Consider the following 22389-nt stretch of genomic DNA (forward strand, 5'->3'; position numbering starts at 1 on the left):
TTTGCCTTTCCCCACACTTAACGTTACCCTCCCGATTCATTCAAGAGCCCGACTCCAAACTCATTCAAACACCAGCTATAAAGTAAAAGGATTAAAATGAAGGAGAAAATGTCTTCATTCTGTCCAAAGGTTTCAGAGAAAGACCTCTGAAATCCAGTTAGATGGGACATAACCCCATGTGAAGAGCCTGGTGTCACGGACTGGTCACTGGTTTACTCTCTTGGAAACTCTAGTTGACAGCCATACTCTTCCACCTGGGGCAGAGATAGCAAAGAAACTTGAGAAAAATCCAGTCTACTGTAGAGTAGAAAATGAAATCCCTCATCCTGACTTTCCAGAGCACTATTCCACTAAGCAGCGAGAGAAAACATGTAAGACCCCAACAGAAAGCATGTGATTCACACACAGCCATTCGCCCCTGGAGACCCTCCTTAACAGGAGAAACCAGAGATCAGGGGACTTTAGAACTGTACAAAGCCCAAGTCACCTCCTAAAGATAGCCTCTTTAGCTCCTTGTTCACCAACAAGTTGTTCAGACTCCTCAGTGTGGCCACTTCAAAGGGGACGGGTCTGCTCTGACATTGCTAGGAGAACTTCTGCAACTCTGACAAGGGCCCTACAAGGCACAATGAACGGTGCTGAGAGCACATTAGCTCAATGGTCCTCATGCTGCGCCATGCACAGAAAAGTTTCCTCTTGAGCAAAGATGCCCTCTTGGATACCATCCTCACTGCTCTTGGTTAGGAGCCCAGCCCCAGCAGCACAACCACTGGAGGAAGACGGGTCGGGTAGCAGACAGAGAAGGGAACCCCCAATCTAAGCTGACCAGCCCCGCAGGCTGATGGGTCCTCTTTCTTCATGTCCTGGGGAGAAAGGAGGCAAGAATCTGGTAGTAATACCTGGATTGTGATTCCTGGCTTCCACTGGGTCACACAGACCGTGCCTCAGTGAAACTCCATTAACTATGAGAATTGTTTATCTACATAATCTGAGTGAAACCGGATTTCCTGCAATAGCAGGGATAAAAATAAAGTCCCTAAATGTACTGGATACTGGAAATGTACCTGGGGTTGCACTGTTAAATCTGAACTCTGTGCTAGATGCAGCAATACAATGTTGCCAGCTGTTTCCTTTGGGAGAAAGACTGACCTTTAGTAAATAAATTTTTCTCCTGCTTTAAATGTCCAAATGATCTTCTAGGAGATGATGGTGTTAGATGAGGAGTATTATTTTAGAATCCCCTCCTTAAAAAAGTAAAAAGTTGGCAATTCCCAGTTTATTTTTAGGTCTATTATGTATCTGGAAAATTTAAATTCTGGGACTATGGACTTACAAGTTCTCTATCGGGAGCCCCTCACTTGAGGGAGAAATTATTGCCCACAGAAGTTAGTGGTGGACTAAAGGTCACATAGCAAAAAAGTAGCAAAGTCAATTCTATATATCCAAATCAGCAGCTAGGCAATTGATGCCTTTATTTTTAATTTATACTGAATTTGTGGGGACTTCAACAATCCAGGGAACTCCATGTGAACAACTTTGAGGTCATTTTCTCTATGGGTGTACTTATGTAACTCTCTTCCAATTTTTTTTTTTTTAATTCTTTTGAGGATAGTTGATACATGATGTTAACATTAGTTTCACGGGTACAACATAGCAATTCAACTTCTCCATTCATCATGCTCTGCTCCCCCAGAGCGTGGCTGTCACTGTAGAGAAACACTATTCCAACCCCACTGACTGTACTCCCTCTGCTGAACTTTTTGTTCCTGGGACTTATTCATTCCATAACTGGAAGCCTCTATCCCTCACCCCTCTTCATCCGTTTGGTCCATCCTCTCATTCCCCCTTCCCTCTGGCAACCACCAGGTTGTTCTATCTATAATTCTGGTTTTTGTAGATTCATTTGTTTTGTTTCAGATTCCACATATGAAATATCTATTTGTCTGTCTGACTTACTTCATTTCCATACGTTTTCCAGTGGCAGCACCAATTTACATCCCCACCAAGAGTGCACGAGGGTGCTTTCCTCCCACATCCATGCCAACACTTGCTAGTTCTTGTCGTTTTGATACTAGCCATTCTGACAGGTGTGAGGGGACATCTCACTGTGGTTTTGAATCGCAGTTGCCTGATCAGTGAGGCTGAGCATTCTTTCAGGTGTCTTGATGCCTTTTAAGGTGAGCGCATTGCACTCTAACTCCATGAGAGATTTTATTTTTAAGTGTTTATAGACACATATTAGAAGACCTATCATTTCTACTCACACTTAAAATAGAATTTGGCTAAAGAAGGTTTATAAAGTCCTTTCACTGCTGTAAAGCTTTTATGCCATACACCAATTTCAAGATCAACATTTGCCAATTTAAGGATGGTCACCTACATATTACTTTAATATATGGGTGAAATCCAATAGATACCTACAAATAGAAAAATAACCAAATTAGCTTTGTGAATAGGTGTGATAGTACAGCTTAGCTCTCTTTTTAAAATGAATGCCTCTTGTATAAACAGCTATAGACTCTGGTGAGAAAAAGGTTTCAATCAAAGACAGATTTATGTACTAGACCAACCAACCCCAAAGTGGGCCATTTTGAGAATGCGCCAGGTCAAGCCAAAGAGATTAAGGGTGATAGCCTCATGGCACAGAGTGGTATGGCAAGAAGGACTGAAGTACCGGTCTTCAGTGTAAGTGTTCAAGGGACACTATAGAAATAAATAATTTTCAAGACTTCTCTTCAGCAGATTTTGAAAAGCTTGATGGTGCTAAACGGTTTCTTGTGAGCATCATGATGCTGCGGGAGCTGTTCATGGCAAACCACCTGGATAATGTTGATTTCTAGACCCCTAATTGATCCTAATGCTAAATGTACGCTCTTCCAAAGTAGCCTCACATGTCAAACATGCAGATAAATTCAGCCAGTTTCCCCCATGGCTCCATGACCAGGACAATTTTGGTTGGTCCCCGGAATAAGCCCTGTCCAGCAACACTTAAGACAGGTGCCTGTTAAGGACATGTGCTACCAAACAGACCCTTTGAATCTTCATGGCCTTGACCCTCACACTGCCTTTGTCTGCTAGTTCCTGCTCTTTCTTACCCTAAACTGACCTTAGCTCACTTTCCTGGGAGCAGCATTTCATCCATCATCTGCAGATAAGACTATTAACTTGCCTTGCAAGGTCTTCTTACTCTGTTTGGGTGAACTGGCACTTGCTGTCTAGGGAAAGAGAAGAGATGCTGAATTAATGAGCATAGTTCATTTGAATTCTCAAGAGTGGTTCAGCAGACCAGGCTCCTTCGAACAGGAATCTGCAACTCAAGATATTCTGACCTTTTAAATGCTATCAAAAGTGTAACGTAAGTGTACTCTACTTCTGCCTATAGTAGCATAAATCAGAGTAACTGGCTTAATTAGTTTTGTTTGCAGCAAGCTGAGTTATTAAAAAAACACAACTCCTTGAGAGCAGTTGGTGTTGCCATCTGGCCCACCCCCTGGCTCCTGGTCTCTCTCCCTTCTGCTCCTTGCAGTCCAGAAGCTGACACTTCTCCAGACACACAGAGTCTTGGCTGTGAATGCAAGTGGATGTGTGAGGACAGGAATAAGGTGAGGACAGGAATAAGGTCAGTCCATCGTCCCAAGAATATTTATCTGGAAGGAATATGGCCTTAAAGTGAGGAAGAGTCCATGTGGGAGGAAAAAGGGCAGTAAGGGGCTAGCCTGAGGCTAGGACCAGGCTACTCCTACTAAGACCACCTTTCAGGAGCCGTCCATGGAGCTGTGAACCCTGTACCCCATCTGGCCTAATCAGAGGTTCCCAAGCAATAGGTACGAGTCACCTGCTACACCACCAAGTGTGCCAAGCCCGAGTCTGTGGATGTTCACCTTGTCTCATTCTTATCATTGCAGGGCTCTGGTTTTCAGGAAATTTCCAATAGCATTGGAGGAAGAATGGTTCTCTAGTGCCTTTAGGATCTTTACTATTAACACTACCCCTACTTCAAGTCTATAAGATTAAAGGTCTTCCTTATAAAATGAATTCTGTGCCCTGTGAGTCAGCTTGATTTTAGTCTTCTGCTAACTGGCAACCGGCTTTGGAGAATTCATTGAACTTCTCTTGGAAGTCAATTTTCTCCTTCAAAAATGGGAAAGTTGAACTGGATAAAATACAGAGTACTTTACAGATTTAAATTCTAGGATTCTGACTTCCTGAACTAAATACAACCACACTGTCCCAATTTCTTTCTATTTGTCAGCATGAAGATATCCATTCTCAATCAAAAACATACACATGTATGTATATGTGTGTGTACATTTGCATGTAAATATTCATTTACATGAAAATTCATCTCCTAGTTTTGGTTTTGTTTTTTGTTTTTTTTTTACTGGCAGCACACACCACACCCCCACATACAATTCATGCTTCTCATCATTTATGAACCAACTAGCAATTATGGGCATTCAGGGAGCTGTAGCCATACACATTCCAAATCAGGGATTTCTTCTAAAAGTGAAAAGACCCTCTAACAATTGGAAGGAAGGAGATGCCTGGGTGGCTCAGTCAATTAAGCATCTGCTTCCAGATCAGGCCATGATCCCAGGGTCCTGGGATGGGAGCCCCACATGGTACCTCATATTGAGCCTGCTTCTCCCTCTACCCCTCTGAGCTGCTCATGCTCACCCTCTCACATGCTCTCTCAAATTTAAAAAAAAAAAAAATTTAATGCAATAATGAGCACACTGGACTAGAAAAGTCATCTCACTGAGGAAGCATCAGAGACTTTGAGTTTGTGGCCAAAAGTTAACCAAAACGTTCTATCCCTCAACTGTATTAGCTGGCAAAACTAGTGCTATAAATATCTTGTTTGCAAGATTTTTTAAAGATTTTATTTATTTGGGACACCAGGTGGCTGGGTTGGTTAAGCTGCCGCCTTCAGCCCAGGTCATGATCCCAGGGTCCTGGGATCAAGTCCTGCATCGGGCGCCTTGCTCAGCAGGGAGCCTGCTTCTCTCTGCCTCTGCCTGGCCACTCTGCCTGCTTGTGCTCTCTCACTCTCTCTCTGACAAATAAATAAATAATAAATAAATAAAATTTAAAATCTTTAAAAAAAAAAAAAAAGATTTTATTTATTTGACAGAGAGAGAGAGAGAGAGAGAGACAGTGGGAGAGGGAGAAGCAGGCTTCCCGCCAAGCAGGGAGCCCGATATGGGGGTCATCCCAAGACACTGGGATCATGACCTGAGCCGAAGGCAGATGCTCTAACTCCTGAGCCACCCAGGCACCTCTATCTGCAGGGTTTTAGAATGTAAAGATTCACCACTTTCTTTTATGTACCTGAAAATGAAAGTGAAGGGGTATAAAAATAGTCATCCAAGAGTGAAAGTCAATCCATTTAATGTTCTATTAAATACGCATACTAGAATACAAACTACAGCGTGGGTATGGGCACAAGTACAAAAAACTGAAATAGTCTGAGAATCACCAGACCCAACGCTTCTCCCTAACATATCCTGACTTACAGAAAGGCCAAATAAGGATCTGAAGGAAAAAACCTGAAGTTTTCCCTTACCTGGTAATTAAATCAATGCCTAGTTCCAATCCATGTCCAAGACCGCATCCCAAGACCTTCCATCACTTTCCATTAGGATTCAGGTACAGAAGCTCTATACTATCCCTCTTTGTTAGGAGAGAACTATAAATGACCACCCAGCCATGTGTGAATAACCCAGTTCCTGTCTTTTATCTTAAGGACGACAAACCAGTATTGCCTTCCTAAGAGTGATAATGTAACTTGCGACTTCTCTGCCACTTTCTCTAACACCTCTGCCTCTCTTCTCTTAAGGATGCCCTATCTCAGAAAGAGAAGCCACTTTTTCTATCGGAAACTCGTGAACAGCACTCTCAAGATGAGGCCGTTTATGTCAGGGGCAGCAGTAACCAGAACCTCATTTTTCTGCAGACTAGAAACTTTTAAAACAGAGCTGAGATTTCATGCCTGTATTCTCAAGTGTCCCAAGGTCTACTCTTGCTACTGAATCTCACATTTCCTAGAACTCTTGAAAATCTGCTCTTGTCACAACATGAAATAGTCTTAATTTCTTATTCAGAATGTAAAATACTATTTCCTAGAATCAAATTCAAGAACATTTTTCAAATGAACACTGTTTTCCCCATAAACATTATGGACTAAGATAGTATTAAGGGAAACTTGGTTGTGCCCAAGTACCCAAAAAGCAAACACTTCTGAGTTCTTATATTACAGAAATAGCAGTTATCTCAAATATAATCAAGACCCAGAAAATAAGCCAAGAGGAGCCCTGAAAAGCCAAAGTACTTAATGATGCAGGACCCATAGACCATGCACTATAGCTCATGCATTTTACAGCCAGGAGAATTTAAGGTTCTTCACTCCGATTTAAAAAACAATTCTAATCAACATGGTTATCCACTTTCCCAAGGTATATGACCAGCCAGCACAAAGAACAGAATTTAGAAACAGCAATGAGAAAGAAAGTTAAAGTCATGCCTGCTGAGGGCAGCAAGGAATACTGCCATGGGCAGGCGGGTGCTTGAAGTGACCGGAAGTCTATTATTTGAAAGTAAACACTGAGCAAGGAAAGAATAGGCATGTGGGGCTATCTGATGTAATGACTCATGGTTCTCTCCAACAGAAGACTGTGAGGCTGTAAGCATCAGAAGTGGCTAAAGTTCACGAAGTTTGAGAGCCTAAGGTCATAAGTTTGTCTGGAAAACTTACACCATCAAGTAAACACTGGCCAATGGGATTACACAAGTAAAACTTTATTATTTTTAAAACTTTGGCAAAGTTTATCTTCACGTTCTTTTTTCTGACCAGTGGAGCTTGACTGACTAAATCCCTACACCGATGCTTCCAGAATAATCTATCATCACTGTGAGTGAATGCAGAGAGCCCTCTATCAGACTCCTCTGTTTGTACTCCTGTGATGCTTCTTAAAAGGTACCCAATACTCACTGTAACTTTGCACGTTTTCCTGCTTGGTTTTAAATTACTTCCATTAAGAAAGTAAATGCATCACTATTTTAATGATTATTTTTTTCTGTTAGATCTTCTGGCAATGAACCAAAAATACAAACATTTAATTGACTTCAACGGGGTCTAAGGAACATGAATGCCATCAGCTAGAAGGGGTTCGGGACTTCATAGCAACAACTGGCTTCCTCGAGTGGATGGAGGCTGGAGGCCAGATGCAGCTGACACTGGTTTGACTAAACAGAATCAAACTGAATGTTTGCCATCGTTCAGGTAAAAATTTATTTATTTACAGAAATATATACACACACATATATAGATTGTAGATACAGATGCTCTCCTTTGCAAAAAGGAAAATGATCCCCTAGATTTAAAGAATTTTCATAGCTTTATTACTGTCACTGGAGTTGAAAACCTTAAATTCCACCAGAAAAATACCTTTCTAAGTCATCTAGGTTTTCCAATGGTAGCTCACTTCTTAGATATTTAGCAATTTCTTAAACTATATGTCCAGTATTAAGCTTTCTAGGTCATTAAACCAACACGTATTGTCATGAAAAATGCACTATGCTTCACACACACAGGTACAGTATGATAATTGAGTCTATTTTTCAGAACTTCTTAAACTGATGTCCCATCGAAGTGTGTATAAGGCTACCAAATTACCATACTGAAGCTTAACGATCAAAAAACATCATCTTCTCCTTTAACCACTTACATGTCTGTTCACACAAGAAAACCCAACACTCTAGGGTCCTCAATTTAAATCAGTTCTGGTATTCTGTAACCGCCTGAAATTTTCCTCCCCAGAGACATTAATTTCTATTGTCCAAATTCATTCATAAATGATGTTCTGACTTTTTCTAAGCAAAATAAAAGATTTATGAGAGCAATTACTCATGCTATAGTGCCCCACTACTTAATTTACTGACAACTTTGCTTCAGAGAATTCCTGCTGGGCTCTTCCACACACGGGTTATCCTCCCCCTCGTCAACAAGGTCATTTTGTGTTATCAGCGGTTTTTGTTCACTCATTAATAACCTCAACAGAGAATAAGAAGAAATCTGAAAACTCAGAGTAAAACTTATGAACTAGGCGATGTGACACGTAATATCCTTGGTGGGAAGTACTCATTAGCATTGCAGGCGTCACACAATCTACACGCACCATCGGCACTCGCTAGAAATGGGTTGGAAATTCATGTGCTTCCCTTTTGGTTTGGGTGGGAAGGCTTTAAAAAGTAGTTCTGAACTACACATATGCCAGTGTTTCCCCAAGTTAACCTAAAAACCCCATCCACCTAAAACTCAAATTTTCAACCCATTCCCCAAAGGTGTTATCTGAGAACCTCGGGCTGGAGATAAGGAATGAAATTTCATAGTACCTGCTGGGCTCAGTCCCTCTGTCTCAGAATTCGACAAGAGAAGGAAAGACGCTAACTCTCTTCTTCCCAAGAAACTTGGATTCCTCACCACGTAAGGCACGTCAACCCATCTTATACAACACGCACTCACATAAGGCAATGGCTTTCACCTGGTCTGGTCATTAGGATCATCTGAGGAGCTCTTCTGCAACACAGCCAGGGCCAGACCAATTCAATACACATCTGCCTGTGGGGCCCAAGCGCTGGTGATTATTCAAAGCTCCACAGTGATTTTAATCTGCAGTCAGGTTGAAAAACATTGCTCTCTCTGAAGCAGTGGTTTTGAATCAGGGGCAATCTTACCCATTCCCTAACCCATGGGACCATGTCTGGAGACAGCTTTATTTGCCATAACTAGGGCTTGCTCGTGGGGAAAGCCCCGTGTGCTGCCAAACCTCTTCAAATGCAGGGGGCAACCTATTACAACAAAGAATTATCTGGTCCCAATGTGAGTGATGCCACTGTTGAGAACCACTGCTCTAGAGAAAGAACTGGGGGGAGAAACAGCTTGCTCTGTTTCTAGAGATACCCTCACAAAAGGAAGGAAGGAAGCTTTCAGGAGGGAGCTGAACATTCATGGACCCTGTCTATTTTCTCATGGGGGCTCTCACTGGCTAGGGTGATGATGAAGGAGAGTGTGAAGCTACTGGTCACTAGAACATGCTCTAGGTCTGAAAAGTAAATGACACCCACCAAGATAGCTAAGCAATTTTTTTAGATGGATGATAAAAAAGAGAGTAACGTTTCTTTTCATCATCCCTTCTCAGTTGCTGATAATCAGCAATATGTGCCCCTAGAATTAAAATAAAGCTACTTTTGAGGCGCCTGGGTGGCTCAGTGGTTTAAGCCTCTGTCTTCGGCTCGGGTCATAATCTCAGGGTCTTGGGATTGAGCCCCGCATTGGGCTCTCCGCTCAACGGAAACCTGCTTTCCTCCTTTCTCTCCGCCTGCCTCTCTGCCTACTTCTGATTTCTCTCTGTCAAATAAATAAATAAAGTCTTAAAAAAAATACTTTAAAAAAAAATAAAGCTATTTTTATGACCTTTTCAACTGGATTCATAATGCCCAATGGGTGAACTACTTGTATGGGCTTCTGATCACCAGAATCATGTTTGCTTGGAAGGTCAACAACAAGCAGCTGTTGCTGGAAGGATCTGAGTTCTCCGCATCGCCCAACTCCCTGTTAGGGCGGATCTGCCAACTGATATCTGGAAGTGAAATGCCTTGGTTTCTCTGTGGGAGGGAACACTTTCAACTAAGAAAGTTTGAGCCAACCTTGGAATTCAATGGGATCAGGTAAGCAAATCCCCCGTTCTCAAGGAGACTCTCTATTTGGGTACATGTCTGGATAAAAGTGGCTATTCAACTATTTCATTTACAAATCTGGTGCACAGCAAGTGACTTGAATGAACAGACAAATGCCTTAATGCCTAGATGAAAGTGTTGAATCTACCTCCTCTTCGCACATGGAATTCTCTGCAAACTGAAAAACAGCTGAATCATAACTTCTAAAAACGCGAATGCACTCATGAGCATGTTATTCAGCTTGGAGGGTTTTTTTCTGTTTTGCCTTGGATTTTGTTGTTTTTCAGCCAGCTGCTAATTTAAACATGGCTATACAGTCTTAGCTTTTTTTTTTTTTTAAGATTTTTTATTTATTTATTTGACAGACAGAGATCACAAGTAGGCAGAGAGGCAGGCAGAGAGAGAGAGAAGGGGAAGCAGGCTCCCCGCTGCGCAGAGAGCCCGATGTGGGGCTTGATCCCAGGACCTTGAGATCATGACCTGAGCTGAAGGCAGAGGCTTTAACCCACTGAGCCACCCAGGCGCCCCCAGTCTTAGCTTTTTTAAGAAAGGAAAAATATCCCCAAATTCACCCTTGTATCCAGTTGGAAATTAAGCTGTTTTAACCAAAGGAAACTCTTGGATACCCAGGTCTTCAACTGCCTCCTCCACGGAGTTTGTAACAAGATTTAAAGATGTCCAAGGCACAGTCAACTAAAGCAGTAATTGTTTTCACGAATGCTCCCTTGCTGTGTGTATGTGCGTCTTTTTGGAGGGAACGTTACAAGACCGTATTCGGCCAATATGTGTTTCTTTTCAGTTTCATTCTGCCACAATGCAGACACACTTCCACCGGCTTTCCCTGTTTTTTCCCTTCACTCAAAAACCTCCAAGTGTTCATCCAAAAACACTCATTATCTCACACAAACTACAGATTATGACTGTACATGACTCAGCAGATCTATAATTTGGGGTTTATCTTGATATCGGTTCCTACTTGTTTCTAGGCCAATGATTCAACCAGAGTGTGGGGGGATTAAAAATATGACAAGTCATGTCTTACCATCCATATCAAAAATTAATTTGTAATGGTGGGATACATGCAGGCCCAAATTTATAGGCTGACGATCCATAAACACCTCATGTGCCACTTCATTTTCTAATTAATTATTGAAATAAAAATGCAATGCAAATGCACTAGAAATACACTTTGGTGAGGATAGCAACTGCCAGAAGATTTGTCACTTATCAGAAAACCTGCCGTAAACATAAGAATTAAATACAGTATAAAAAAAAAAAAAGCAACTAAATACAGTGTCATTCTAAAGAATGCATCTCTGCTATACCAAACTTTTAACTAAATAAAATGGTTAAATTTTAAAAATCATTTGCCAGATCACAAAGTCTATCTGCAATCAGACAACAACAAGCCATGATGTAATGTCAACCTCATCTAGAAATATACCTTACTTCATGCAAGGTGTTTCTTAAAAATTGCACTTGAAATCTTTTCATGTCCTTTAAAGCATGTCTTGATTAAACTAGAGGAAATCTTTACTTAAAAGAACACTTTGGGAAAGAAAAAAATTGTTTCATAAGTGAACTACCTGGCCCCTAAGTAATTTTTTTTTTTTTTGGTTCCAGATACAATGTTTCCCTTAAACAGTGTACGCATTTATTTCTCATGCTCATTAAAAAGTAATGGAGAAATGGAATAGTCATTAACTTGAACTTTGCCGTTAACCCATTGCTCCCTGAAGAAACCCTTCATGGCTAGTGGCTCACCTCATCCATGGCAATGCGACTAAAATATCTTTTTAAATGACTTTCACCTCCTGTGAGAAGTGCACAGCCGCCGCTGCCCACAGCAATCAGGGCAGCTTCTGGGCCAGTCCCTGAAGGAGGGAGGGAGGGTGTAGTTAATGTAACAAAAGCCCAAACAGCCAGCCAGGAGGCCTCTGCACCCAGGTCACTTGGCTTCTCCCACCTTCTGCTTTCCAGCCCAACCCTGAAAGCAGCAGCATCCCATCTTCCCCATCTTTCCAATTCCATTGCACATAAAAAAGAGCATTGGCTGCATAGAAGCCAAGCTTCAGGAGTCAATATTCAGCACTAGGAGAAAAGGATTAGGATGAAATGGGCTCCAACAGGTAAATCCCCAGGTACAGTATTGAAAATGTACCCCTTCCCGTCACTCACTGCTCACATTGGCCACCCCCCATCACTGCTCAGAACTGACTGTGCATGGACTACGTAGCAGCTTTCAAATAAAGCAGAAAACCTCAGATATCTTGGATGAAAAAACCCCACAGTTTATAAAAACAAACCTTTTAGTTCTAACTCAACCATAAGTAACATGAAAAGCTTGGGAGGGGGTTTTGTTTGTTGGTCTTAAGAAATGATTTCTTTTCCCCCTTTCTGGAGTTCAAAATGATTTTAGAACCAAGATACAGGAAAGTAAACCCCTTCTGAAAGGTTTAGGGTCTGGTTTAGGGCCGTGTCACCAAATGCAGTGGAGATTACACTTTGGAAACCAAAGGAGCGCCCAAATACATCTGTACAAAAATTTTCAAGAGGAACATTTAAACATTTGGGAGGCTATCTCTCAGTGTAAAAACATGCTGTTCAAAGTATGTTTCAGGGAATCTGGGAGAGGGTGGTGGGTTTTGCAAGAGTGTGAAAGGAAACATTTGATGTGTTTCTCCTACAAAGGGAAGTGCCCCAACACACGGATAAAATCCTTGAGTTAAGGTAAGGCATTGATAGCTACAGGCATTCAGGCAATGGGGCATCGAGCTTGCTGAGGGATACCATATTTCTTTTCCAATGTTCTTCATAATAAAATTCATTTCTTTATGCACTAAGCTGTTAAATGGATTCAAAAACCTCTGGGTCAACCGTTGGATGAGAACCCCTGTAGGAAACGGCACACACTAGGAAAATACCCAAGTTCAAGACCGGAAAGGCTTAGCTTGGTTCTCTTTTTCTCTTCAATCCCTACACATCTCACCCTGACCACTCAGAGTCCCTTGGAATTATCGTTCCTCTCCTTCCCCTAACTCCTCACCCCCCGTCTTCGCCAGGCTTGCTGAGAATAGTACAAACCAAAACAAATCGAGGCGAGGAAACACTCAGAGCCTCGAGCCTCGGAAGCACCTGTTACCTCCCCTCCCCAGCCACCCCTCCATCCAGCGCCTGCACTCCCAACGTGTCTGGAAAGCCCTTCATGGCTCATAAATCTAGTGAGTCGCCCCAGCCAAAGCGGTTCCCCAGCACGTACTGACCCACCGTTCATGCCACTGTAGACACTCCGGTGATGGGGTGACACGTCCTCCTGCGCCTGTCTTCGGAGAGTACCCTCCCTGCTGCCTCCGCCGCTGCCTCCGCCTCCTCCGCCCACGTGTTTGTGATCGGGGCTCCCCCCAAAATGTTGTTTGAGGTGCTCAGGGCTGGTGCCCCTGGCTCTGGGTAGATGCTCCAGGCTCCCGCCGAGGGCGTGTTTCTGCAGATGCTCGGGGCTCCCTCCGCTGTGCCTCGCGTGCTCCGGGCTGCCCCCCGGCCTGTGCTTCTGAAAGTGTTCCGGGCTCCCACTCAGCACATGCTTGGGCAGCGTTTCGGGGCTGCTCCCGGGGTGCGGGGGCCTTTGCTGCTCAGGGCTGCCCTTGCACAAGGGTTTGTGGTGCTCGGGGCTGGGTCCTTTGAGTGCTTTGGGGTGATCCGGGGTTCCGGCGGCTCGGGGTTTCTGCAGATGCTCGGGGCTGGTGCTGCGGTGCTTGGCGCGCTCCGGGCTGCCCTCGCCCCGGGGCTTCTGCAGGTGCTCCGGGCTGCCGCTGCTGGCGTGGTGCTTGTGGTGGTCCGGGCTGTCGGTGCTGCCGGTGCTGGAGGTGCTGCTGCCGTCGCCCACGTCCCGCACATAGGGCGCCGTGGAGGCGGTGAGCTGGCACAGGCTGGCCTGGCTGTCGATGGAGCAGCGGCTGCCCGCGCAGCCGGCGCCCTTCTCTTCGTCGAGCAGCACGCAGAGCTCCTTGAGCTCCATGTTCTCCTTCACCACCTCCTCCTGCTTCACCTCCAGCTCCTTCAGCTTCTGCAGATATAAGGCCACTTCCTTGTGCATCACCCCAGCCGTGTAGCGGCCCAGTCTCTGCCACTCCCGGGACACCCTCTTGCCTTTCTGCCGGTCATCATCCAGGAAACAGCAGAGGTCCCTCAGCTCCTGGTTGTCCTCCTGGAGTTTCTGGTTGATATCCTGAAAAGAGAGAGACAGCCATTCAAGGGCGGTACCCAGGTGAGGCAGCCTCAGGCCCAGACCTCCTGGGAGGGAGACAGGAATAGGTGAATTCTCTGTGATGTGAGGGGCAGAGGTGAGAAGCTGAGAGGCCGCTGATGACTGTCATAAAAATCACAATAATGGGTCTAGGTTATGCTCCCCACCCAGGGCTTACTTGTATTATCTCATCGGATTTTCACAAACCACTTGGGAAGTGATGATTATCACGGTTCTTTTAAAGAAGAGGAGACTGGGGGTGCCTGGGTGGCTCAGTGGGTTAAAGCCTCTGCCTTCGGCTCAAGTCGTGGTCCCAGCGTCTTGGGATAGAGTCCCGCATTGTGCTCTCTGCTCAGCGGGGAGCCAGCTTCCCCCTCTCTCTCTCTGCCTGCCTCTCTGCCTACTTGGATCTGTCTGTCAAATAAATAAATAAAATCTTTTTTTTTTTTAAGAAGAAAACTATATTTTAATCACAGAATTTCTGTTTGAATTTCCAATATATCTCTCCTATCATTTTATAAGATCTCGATTAGTTATTTTTTTAATAAACATATAATATATTTTTATCCCCAGGGGTACAGGTCTGTGAATCGCCAAATAAATAAAATCTTTTAAAAAAATAAAAATTAAAAAAAAAAAATAAAGAGGAGGAGACTGGACCTCACAAAGCTTCACTTGCCCAAGGCCAATATCCAGGGAGTAGCCACATAATTTGCAAGAAAACCCTAAAACCAAGGATCCCCTCCCCTGCCCAACCCCCTTCCTGGAAGAAAATGGCTGCTCGGCAGCTGAGAAATGCTTAAAAGCTTTGAGGCAACAGGACTCCCATCAGCACAAATACAGCACTGCCCGGTGTTCAGCCCTTGACACAGGACCAACAGTCCGGCTCCCACAGGGGACCAGCACAGCTGGCCTCCAGCGGCATTTCTGTCCCGCACATCTGAGCCCTACTGGCATACCCCCTGCTCATCTCCCAGGCATCCCACATGAAACACAAGCAACACCAAGCTCTTGTGAGATTTTCTTTTCTTTTTTAAAAAATATTTTATTTATGTATTTGAGAAAGAGCACAAGCAGAGGGAGAGGGAGAAGCAGACTCCCTGCTGAGCAAGGAGCCCCCTGGGGGACCCAATCCCAGAACCCTGGAATCATCATGACCTGAGCCAAAGACAGCCGCTTAACCGACTGAGCCACCCAGGTGGCCCTCTTGTGGGATTTTCAAAGTCCCCTCCTCAAACTGCCCCTCTCAGCAAACGCAGCTTCCACTCAACCTGCTGCTCTTCCTAAGCGCCTGTGCTTGTGCCTGGCTGCTTCTGCCTCACCTTTCACTCCTGAACTAAACAGCTCTTCTGAGCCCTACACTTCTGAGATTTAACTCATCTTGTCACCCCCATGCTTAGCATGCTAAAAACCACCGCACTGCCCTGAGAATAAAGTGCAGAATCCTTCAAGTCTCCCAAGACCCCAGTCCTCTTAACCTGGCCCATTTCTCCTGCACAAATGGTGGTCTGTCCACTCATTCACAAGGACTTAGTAAGCAGCTAGTATGTGCCAGGTACCAGTCCAGGTGCTAGTAATGTATCAGTGGACACCGCAGACACCTTGACATCCTACAGCTTTCATTCTGGCGGGAAAAACTGACATGGCATGTTGTGAAAGTGCTGGGAAGAAAACTGAAGCAGGCTCAAAAATACTATTTTTTAAGAGAAGGCACCTCACTGAGAAGGAAAACATGTGAGCCAAGACGGGGTGGAATGAAGGAGCAAACATGTGAGGGAAGAGGATTGCAGGCAGAGAGAAGGGGAAGGATTTGCCCTGAGACAAACATGGCTGATGCTGCCCTGAGACAAACATGGCTGACGTTGCTGTGAGGCCAGTGTGCTTGAAGCACGGTGAGCACAGAGAGCAGAGCTGGGAGAGGAGGTGGGAGAGAGGAGACCCAGGAGCTTGGGTGTCGGGGCTGGGTAATGTTGAGCCTTGGCAGCCACAGGAAAGACTCTGGATTGGTGGTGAGCTGAGGATAGAGAAGTGACACAAGAGGTTCATTTTATAAAGAATCACCATCGTTCTGTGTGGGAAAACAAACCAGAGGAGGGGGCGATGGAGAGAAAAAAGGGAGACAAGATAAGGTGGAAGCCAGGAGAGATCAGTTAGGAGTCCACCAGGCTGGTCCAGGTAGAGGGAGAGGATAGTGGCTTACACAGATGGCAGCAGCGGAGAAAGTGGGACCTATCCCTTGACCCCCAGTTGAGCCCCACAAACACTGGCCTGGTTTCAGGGCCCAAGGAACAAGCCCTTCCCCTCCTTCACTTGGAATGTGTTCCCCTAACCTTCTGTACAACTTAATGGCCTCACTTTATAAATCACTTCCCCAGAAGCCATCCCTGACTACTACTATCTAAAGAAGTTGTCTTATACACTTCTACCATTACCCCCTTTGACTTTCCCCCTGTGGCAGTCATTTCAATCACATATGGTTGAATGTGGCTATGAGAACTCACCAGACCCTGGTCCCGAGAATGGAAACCCCATCTATTCTCTCCACCTGTGTGTCCAGAACATAGCACCTCCACTGTAGGTACCTGAACCAAGGAACTTTGAAAACACATTGTGAGGTCCCCCTTTATTCTCCAGTCACACATCGAGTAAAGGGACCGTTTCTTGAAGCACCTTGGTTTGGTGGCCATGAATCAGGGGCAGTTCCAGGACTGTTACCTAAGATTTCTCCTGCTTTCCAAAGCCAGAAAAGCTCTGGTCTTGTGACTCCGTCATCCAACCCAGAACTAGAGGCACTTAGAGGAGACCTGATCGCAGTAAACTCAGGTTCATTCCAACCCTTTGACTGACACTGGTGAGAAAATAAACTCTAAAACATCTGCCACCCACACCCAGCATCCCCTGACGGTATTGGGGCCCAAGGTGAAAGTCACCCAGATGAAGAAGAGGATTTTGCAGTGTGGTTTTAACTCCAGTTCTAACTCTTGGCATCCTATCGGCTTCCTTGTTTCTGATGCCCGTCTCTTCTCGTTATCACTTTCTGACTTCAGGCCTGGCCATTTCCAAACACCCCCCACGTGGCCTCCCCTGCCTTTGCCGCTTCCTCTATCTTTCCTCGCCCACCCAAGCCAAGTTCTCTGTGGCCAGACTGAGCCTCAAAATCACTCCCTGAATGTTCTCTCTCCTGCATCAATCCCATCCTCTCCTTTTTACCAGGAAGATGAATAAACCCTTTGGCCAAGCCAGGAAGGTTTTCTCCTGAGCTCCCTCTTTGTCAGCTAATTATGAAGCCTGCTTGTATCCCAGATTCCCAACTAGAAGAAACTGTCCTCTTCCCTACACGAACTTACCTAAGAGGAGAAATTCCTCTGAGAAGTCTCCCTTAGCCCTGTAACAGCTTCTGGCTGCCGTGGTGGCAACAATCACAAATAAATGAAGTAACTTTCCCACTTATTGCTTAATGCCTCTAAGATACCATAGCTGGAGGACTCATTGGACATCATTTTTTTTTTTTTCCTTTTCCAATGTAGATGCCCTAGCTTCTGGGGGCAGACTCCATTCTAAAGTCATCCTTTGTGTAGCTGACGCGCCTGGCATGGCTCCTTGCGCACAGTAAATAATACGTGTTTGTGGACTGACCAATGCTTTAAAAGCCATAGGCCTGTGGTCAAAACAGGATATAGCTCTGGCTACCGAGGACTTCTTACTATTGTCTCAGTAAGCCCCTGCAAGGTTCGAGTACATGTCATAAGCGAGTAAAGGGTCTGTTGACATTGATGCTTTCAGGGAAATCAGAAGCTGTGGAGACTGTGAGACAATAAGACTTAAAAAAAAAATTAATCTTTCTAAGCTTCAATAATTATTCGACATTTAGTTTAATCCTGCCATTTCATAGAAAGTTCAAGTCATATTCTTCTCCATCTCAATGAACTTCTGTCTGAAAATACTTCCTTTCGACTATCCCACAGCTATTCCTCACTTCTCCAGAACTGGGAAATACACTGGTGCTTTGTGGAGTTAATGGCTTTCCAAATGGAGGGAAGCATATACTTCCCAGAATTCCGGCTGGGGTAAAAGGGGTAACGGCCTACTTAGCTTTCTTTATCACCACATCTTCTTCCAAGAGCAAATAATGTTCTTGGGAATAAAATTCTGAGCTATTTCCTTTCCCTTCTGTGGAAAAGCTAAGCAACCGATTTGATAATCACCTTCTAAGCCAGCTTCTTCAAATCTCCCACATTAAGATTTGGGCTTTCTTTTTCAGAACACAAAGTGTCCTTTGAACATTGACACTGGCTACCAGATGTTATCCATCTGTCTAAAGTGGACATTTAAAAGATTCAACCCACCTCATGGCCTACCACTCAAAATTTCATACGTAAGACTCCTAAGTACTCTCTCTGTGGTTAAAGAATTGTTCTAGTTTGTAATTTTTCTTCATTGCAGGGAGCGGGAATCCGTGTGTTGGGGAGCAGAGAGGAACATTAACATGATGCATAACCAATCTACAGAGCCGGTTCCCCCAAATCTGCCCCCATCCCCTGAAACCCCAGGTCAGAGCAACCTGAGCATTGGTTCAGGGCACAGACATGGTTCTCAGAATCCAACTCCTTGTAAGATCAGAACCAGAATCCCCTTCTCCACCCTTGCAGGATCACACATTCTAACCAGAGAATGTCAACTAGCTGAAAGAAAAGAAAGTCAGCCTATTTTAAACACTGTATATCTGTGTGACCTTGAGAAAGCTATTAACTTCAAATGTATCATGAAATTCTCATCAAACCTTTTCCAGAATTAGCATCCCCATTTAGCAGATGAGAACATTGAAGCTCGGAGAGGTTAACAGCCTGCCCATGCTGCCCAAATTGTCAGACTCTAAATCCTTTCTCTCTCCACTGCCCCACACTGCTCTACCTCTGAAATGTTTAAACACAGACAAGTCAGCCGGGACTTGGACCCAGTCACAGATCCCTCAAGGGAAAGACCTAGTGTTCCCATCTCCCCACCTCTACAGCCACAGTACCTAGTAGCCCTGAAAATATTCATTACGATTTCAAAAGCAGATCACAGAAAGGAACATAAAAAAGAAAAATGTTGTGGCCTTCATAACCCTAACTTTAAGGCCCTCAATTGGGAGTCCCACACCATCAGAGCCAAAAACAAAATAAAAAATCCTTCCTTCTAGGTAAGTCAAAATAAGTTGACTGCACATATAATTTACTCAGTCAACCACATTAGTGCATCACGAGAGTGTCCAGGGATGTTCTGAGCTAAGATGATGGATAGAAGGGAGAAGGCTGGCCTCAGCCAGGCTTCACCACAGCCCCTCAGGGTTGGCCCAGAGGCCTTGGGGGCTATGATGTTGTACCTGGCCCCGGATGATGGAAAGGAGTAGAGGCCGCATAAAAAAGGATCCAGCCCCACCTTTCTGAACTTGATAACGAGATGGATAGAAAAGTCTTTTTAAGCCAGGTCATGAATCGAGACCAGGAGACTCTCCTACTTGGGGTGAAACTGCCCTTCGCTGGCCTAATAGGTATTTCTCTAAATGAAGCTACCAGAAAGAAGACAAGCCTCCCCCACCACTCACATAGACACACACACACACACACACTAAGACAATCCACACAACCCAAGAGAACCTTCAAGTATTTCTGAACTATTATGTTGATGCTCCATACTATTAAAATCCTTAGGAAATTAATTACTTAATTAAAAACTCTTCCAAGCTACATTATAGTTCAAACCATGGAAGAAGATTAAACTGGAGGGTTATGAACTATACCTTTGTCCAGCTTTGCCTAAAAAACCCCATCATGGAGGCGCACACCTATACATCTACAAGCCCTCTCCTGATGACAGTATCTACCACTGTCTTGTAGTCAAGTCCAGAATTAAAGCTTCTCCTACATTATCCTAATGTCTTGTTGCAAACCCCAGGAGATGGTTTTTATCATTTGCATTTTATTGATGAGTAAAATGAGGTTCTGATAAATTAATTACCCAAGCTCACCCTCCTGGCAAATGAGGATTCTAGATGCAAACCCACTTCTGAGATGATCTTTCACTATACTAGCCTGTCTGTAATTCTCCAAGAGTATGGTACTTAATAAGTAATACTCGAGTAATGAATTAAACCAAAGGAGAGTGGAAGCCTTGGGATTTTTCTGACTGTGGGATCTTTCTAACTGCACCCACTCTAGGAACTAGAGGACAGTGAGTTGGAGCCCTGGGGAAGGCCATCTCCACCTGCACTGGACCCAGCGCCCAGGCGAGCCTCTGGCCTTCTGTCCCTCCACACCTCTCTGCCCCAGAATCCCAGAGCAGGAGCACTGAAGCAATTAAGAAAGTGTCTACAGCCCTAGTGGGGTGGGAGTGGAAGGGGACAAGAACAGCCCGTGCCTGCAGGAATTTGCTCCCTGATGTCCCTGCAGTGTTTTGGTTTGTGTCTGGCTTCCTATAAACAAAAGCAGAACAATGAGAGGAAGGAATACCAGCAGGCACCCGCGCAAGCAGTGAGGAGAGGAAGTTTGCGGCGGTGCGCTGGCAGGGCGGATCCCAGACCCCGTCTCCTGCAGCCCCGCGGGCGGGCACACTGCTGCCACACTCAAAGCTCTCCAAGGAGAAGAGAAGTTGGTGGGGTTTCGGTCTTTTTTTCTTTTTCATTTTTTTTTTTTTTTTTCCTAATAGCAAAGAGGGAAGGCTGGTTCCAAAACCAAAGCGTCAAAGCTGACAGCCGGGGTGGTACCTTTCAAATCCCTTCGCCCCCCTCAATACTAGATGAAATTATAATCAAACCGGGTGTGAAGGGGGGCAAGGGGGCCAAGAAGCCCCAGATGACGCCATCTGAATAGGAGCGAAGGAAAGCGCAGGAGCAGGTAGAAAATGTGAAGGCAGAGCTTTAGGTCCTCTGCACTGGGTGACATACGTCAGCTCCGAAGGTGGCGCCCGCGACTTCTCCCTGGGCACCCCGCCAGCCCTTCTCCCCAGCATTGGCGCCCTTTCCTCATCCGCCGGAGCAGTCACCGCTCCAGAGCACCTATAACCCTAACCCCCAAGGACAAAGATGCCCTGGACTCACTCCCTCGCTCACCCCTTCCCCTACCTGTGTCCCGGCTCCCCAAACCACTGGTTTTCCAGGAAAATAAAGGTTCTGCATGCCCATCACTCCCCTCCCTACTTTCCAGCATCCTCGGCGCCCGCTCCTCCGGCCACAGAAGACCCCGAATGAGAGGTCCACACTGGCTCGCCCCGAACAGGGAAGAGGAGACCAAACGCTTCCAAAGTTCGAAAAAAAGTTTCCAAAGGGCTGTGGAAGGGGAGCGGGGGGTGGTGACCGGGAGAGTGGGGAGGATCACCTGTTGACGGAGGGTGGGAAAGTTTGCCTGGCCCCACCTCCCTGGGGCGCCCCGCTCCCCGCCCGGCCCCGCGCTCACCTTGAGCCCGCGGATCTCGCCGAGGTGCAGCTGCAGGCGGCGGTTCACCTCGCGGATGAGGTTGCTGTGGTCCAGCATCGCGCTCACCTTCTCGGCCTCGGCGCGCCGCAGGCTGCGGATCAGCTCCTCCTTGCTCCACTGCAGCAGCTCCTCGTCCGACACTTTGGACAGGTCCTCCACCGCGGCGGCGGCGGACGGGCCGGCAGAGGCCGAGGGACAACTTTCAGCCGCCGCCGCCGCCGGACCTCCGGCCGCCTTCGACATGGTATCCGCGCGGTGGCAGGTGCGAGTGGGTGGAAGAGGCAAAGCGACTCCCGAAGGCGCGGGCGCGGCGGGGCCGCCTCCGCCCACACCCCAATGCGCTCCGGCGAGTCAGCTGCACCGCCCGGCGGCCGCTGGGTTGGGGCGGCAGGGGTCGCGCTGGGCGGCCATCCTACCTCGCCATCCCCGCGCGCGCGCCCGCGCAGCACCAGGGCCGGGCAGTTACCCGCGCGCTGCTGCCGAGGCGCGTCCCAACTCGGCGCGAGTCCATGGTGAGGGGCGCCGGGGAGAGGGCGCCGCCGCGGGAAAACCTCGGGGAGCAGCGGGGGCGCCCGGGGGCCGCGCCCCGGTTCCCCTGCCCTCTCCTCCGCTCCGATGCGAGACCGTCGCCCCCCACACTCTCACACACACGCGCGCACTCTCCTCCCCCTCGCCCAGCTGCAGCCCCGGCTTCACTGCGTTCCTAGTCGAGCTAGGACGCTACGGGCTCCGCGGCGCCTCCGGGATTGCTCGAGCGACGCCGCCACGGCCGCTGCCCGAGAGCTCGGCGCGGCCCGCCTGCTGCGCTCCTCCCGCCGCCTTCGCTGCGCCCGCCGCCGCTCCTAGGCTGCTCGGGGAAAGCCTGCAATTTGCAGCCGAGCCGAGCCACGCCGAGGAGGGGTGGAGGGTGGAGGGGTAAAGGCTGAACCCGCAGGAGGAGGAGCCTGCAACGGG

The 22389-nt window shown here is 46.4% G+C and overlaps 1 protein-coding gene across 11 annotated transcripts in view; it reads right to left on the reverse strand.

The window, feature by feature from the left end:
* The window catches only part of CCDC85A (coiled-coil domain containing 85A), a 203590-nt gene extending 181756 nt beyond the window's left edge, over window positions 1-21834 (reverse strand). For 4 of the 11 annotated variants that reach the window (XM_032877720.1, XM_032877719.1, XM_032877724.1 and 1 more), the window contains exons 1-2: window positions 21415-21833; window positions 13006-13963 (exon numbers count right to left, since the gene is read on the reverse strand). In XM_032877720.1, the coding sequence (XP_032733611.1) occupies window positions 13006-13963; window positions 21415-21678 (1222 nt within the window). In that variant the 5' untranslated portion in view covers window positions 21679-21833. Of the gene's footprint in view, window positions 1-13001; window positions 13964-21414 lie in introns of all 11 variants that reach the window. The other 7 variants (XR_004385037.1, XR_004385038.1, XR_004385039.1 and 4 more) reach the window with 6 other exon arrangements.
* Between the last annotated feature and the right edge of the window lie 555 nt (window positions 21835-22389).

Source organism: Lontra canadensis, unplaced genomic scaffold (assembly GCF_010015895.1).
Source record: "Lontra canadensis isolate GAN:19392208 unplaced genomic scaffold, GSC_riverotter_1.0 scaffold61, whole genome shotgun sequence".
NCBI classification, from domain to species: Eukaryota; Metazoa; Chordata; class Mammalia; order Carnivora; family Mustelidae; genus Lontra; species Lontra canadensis.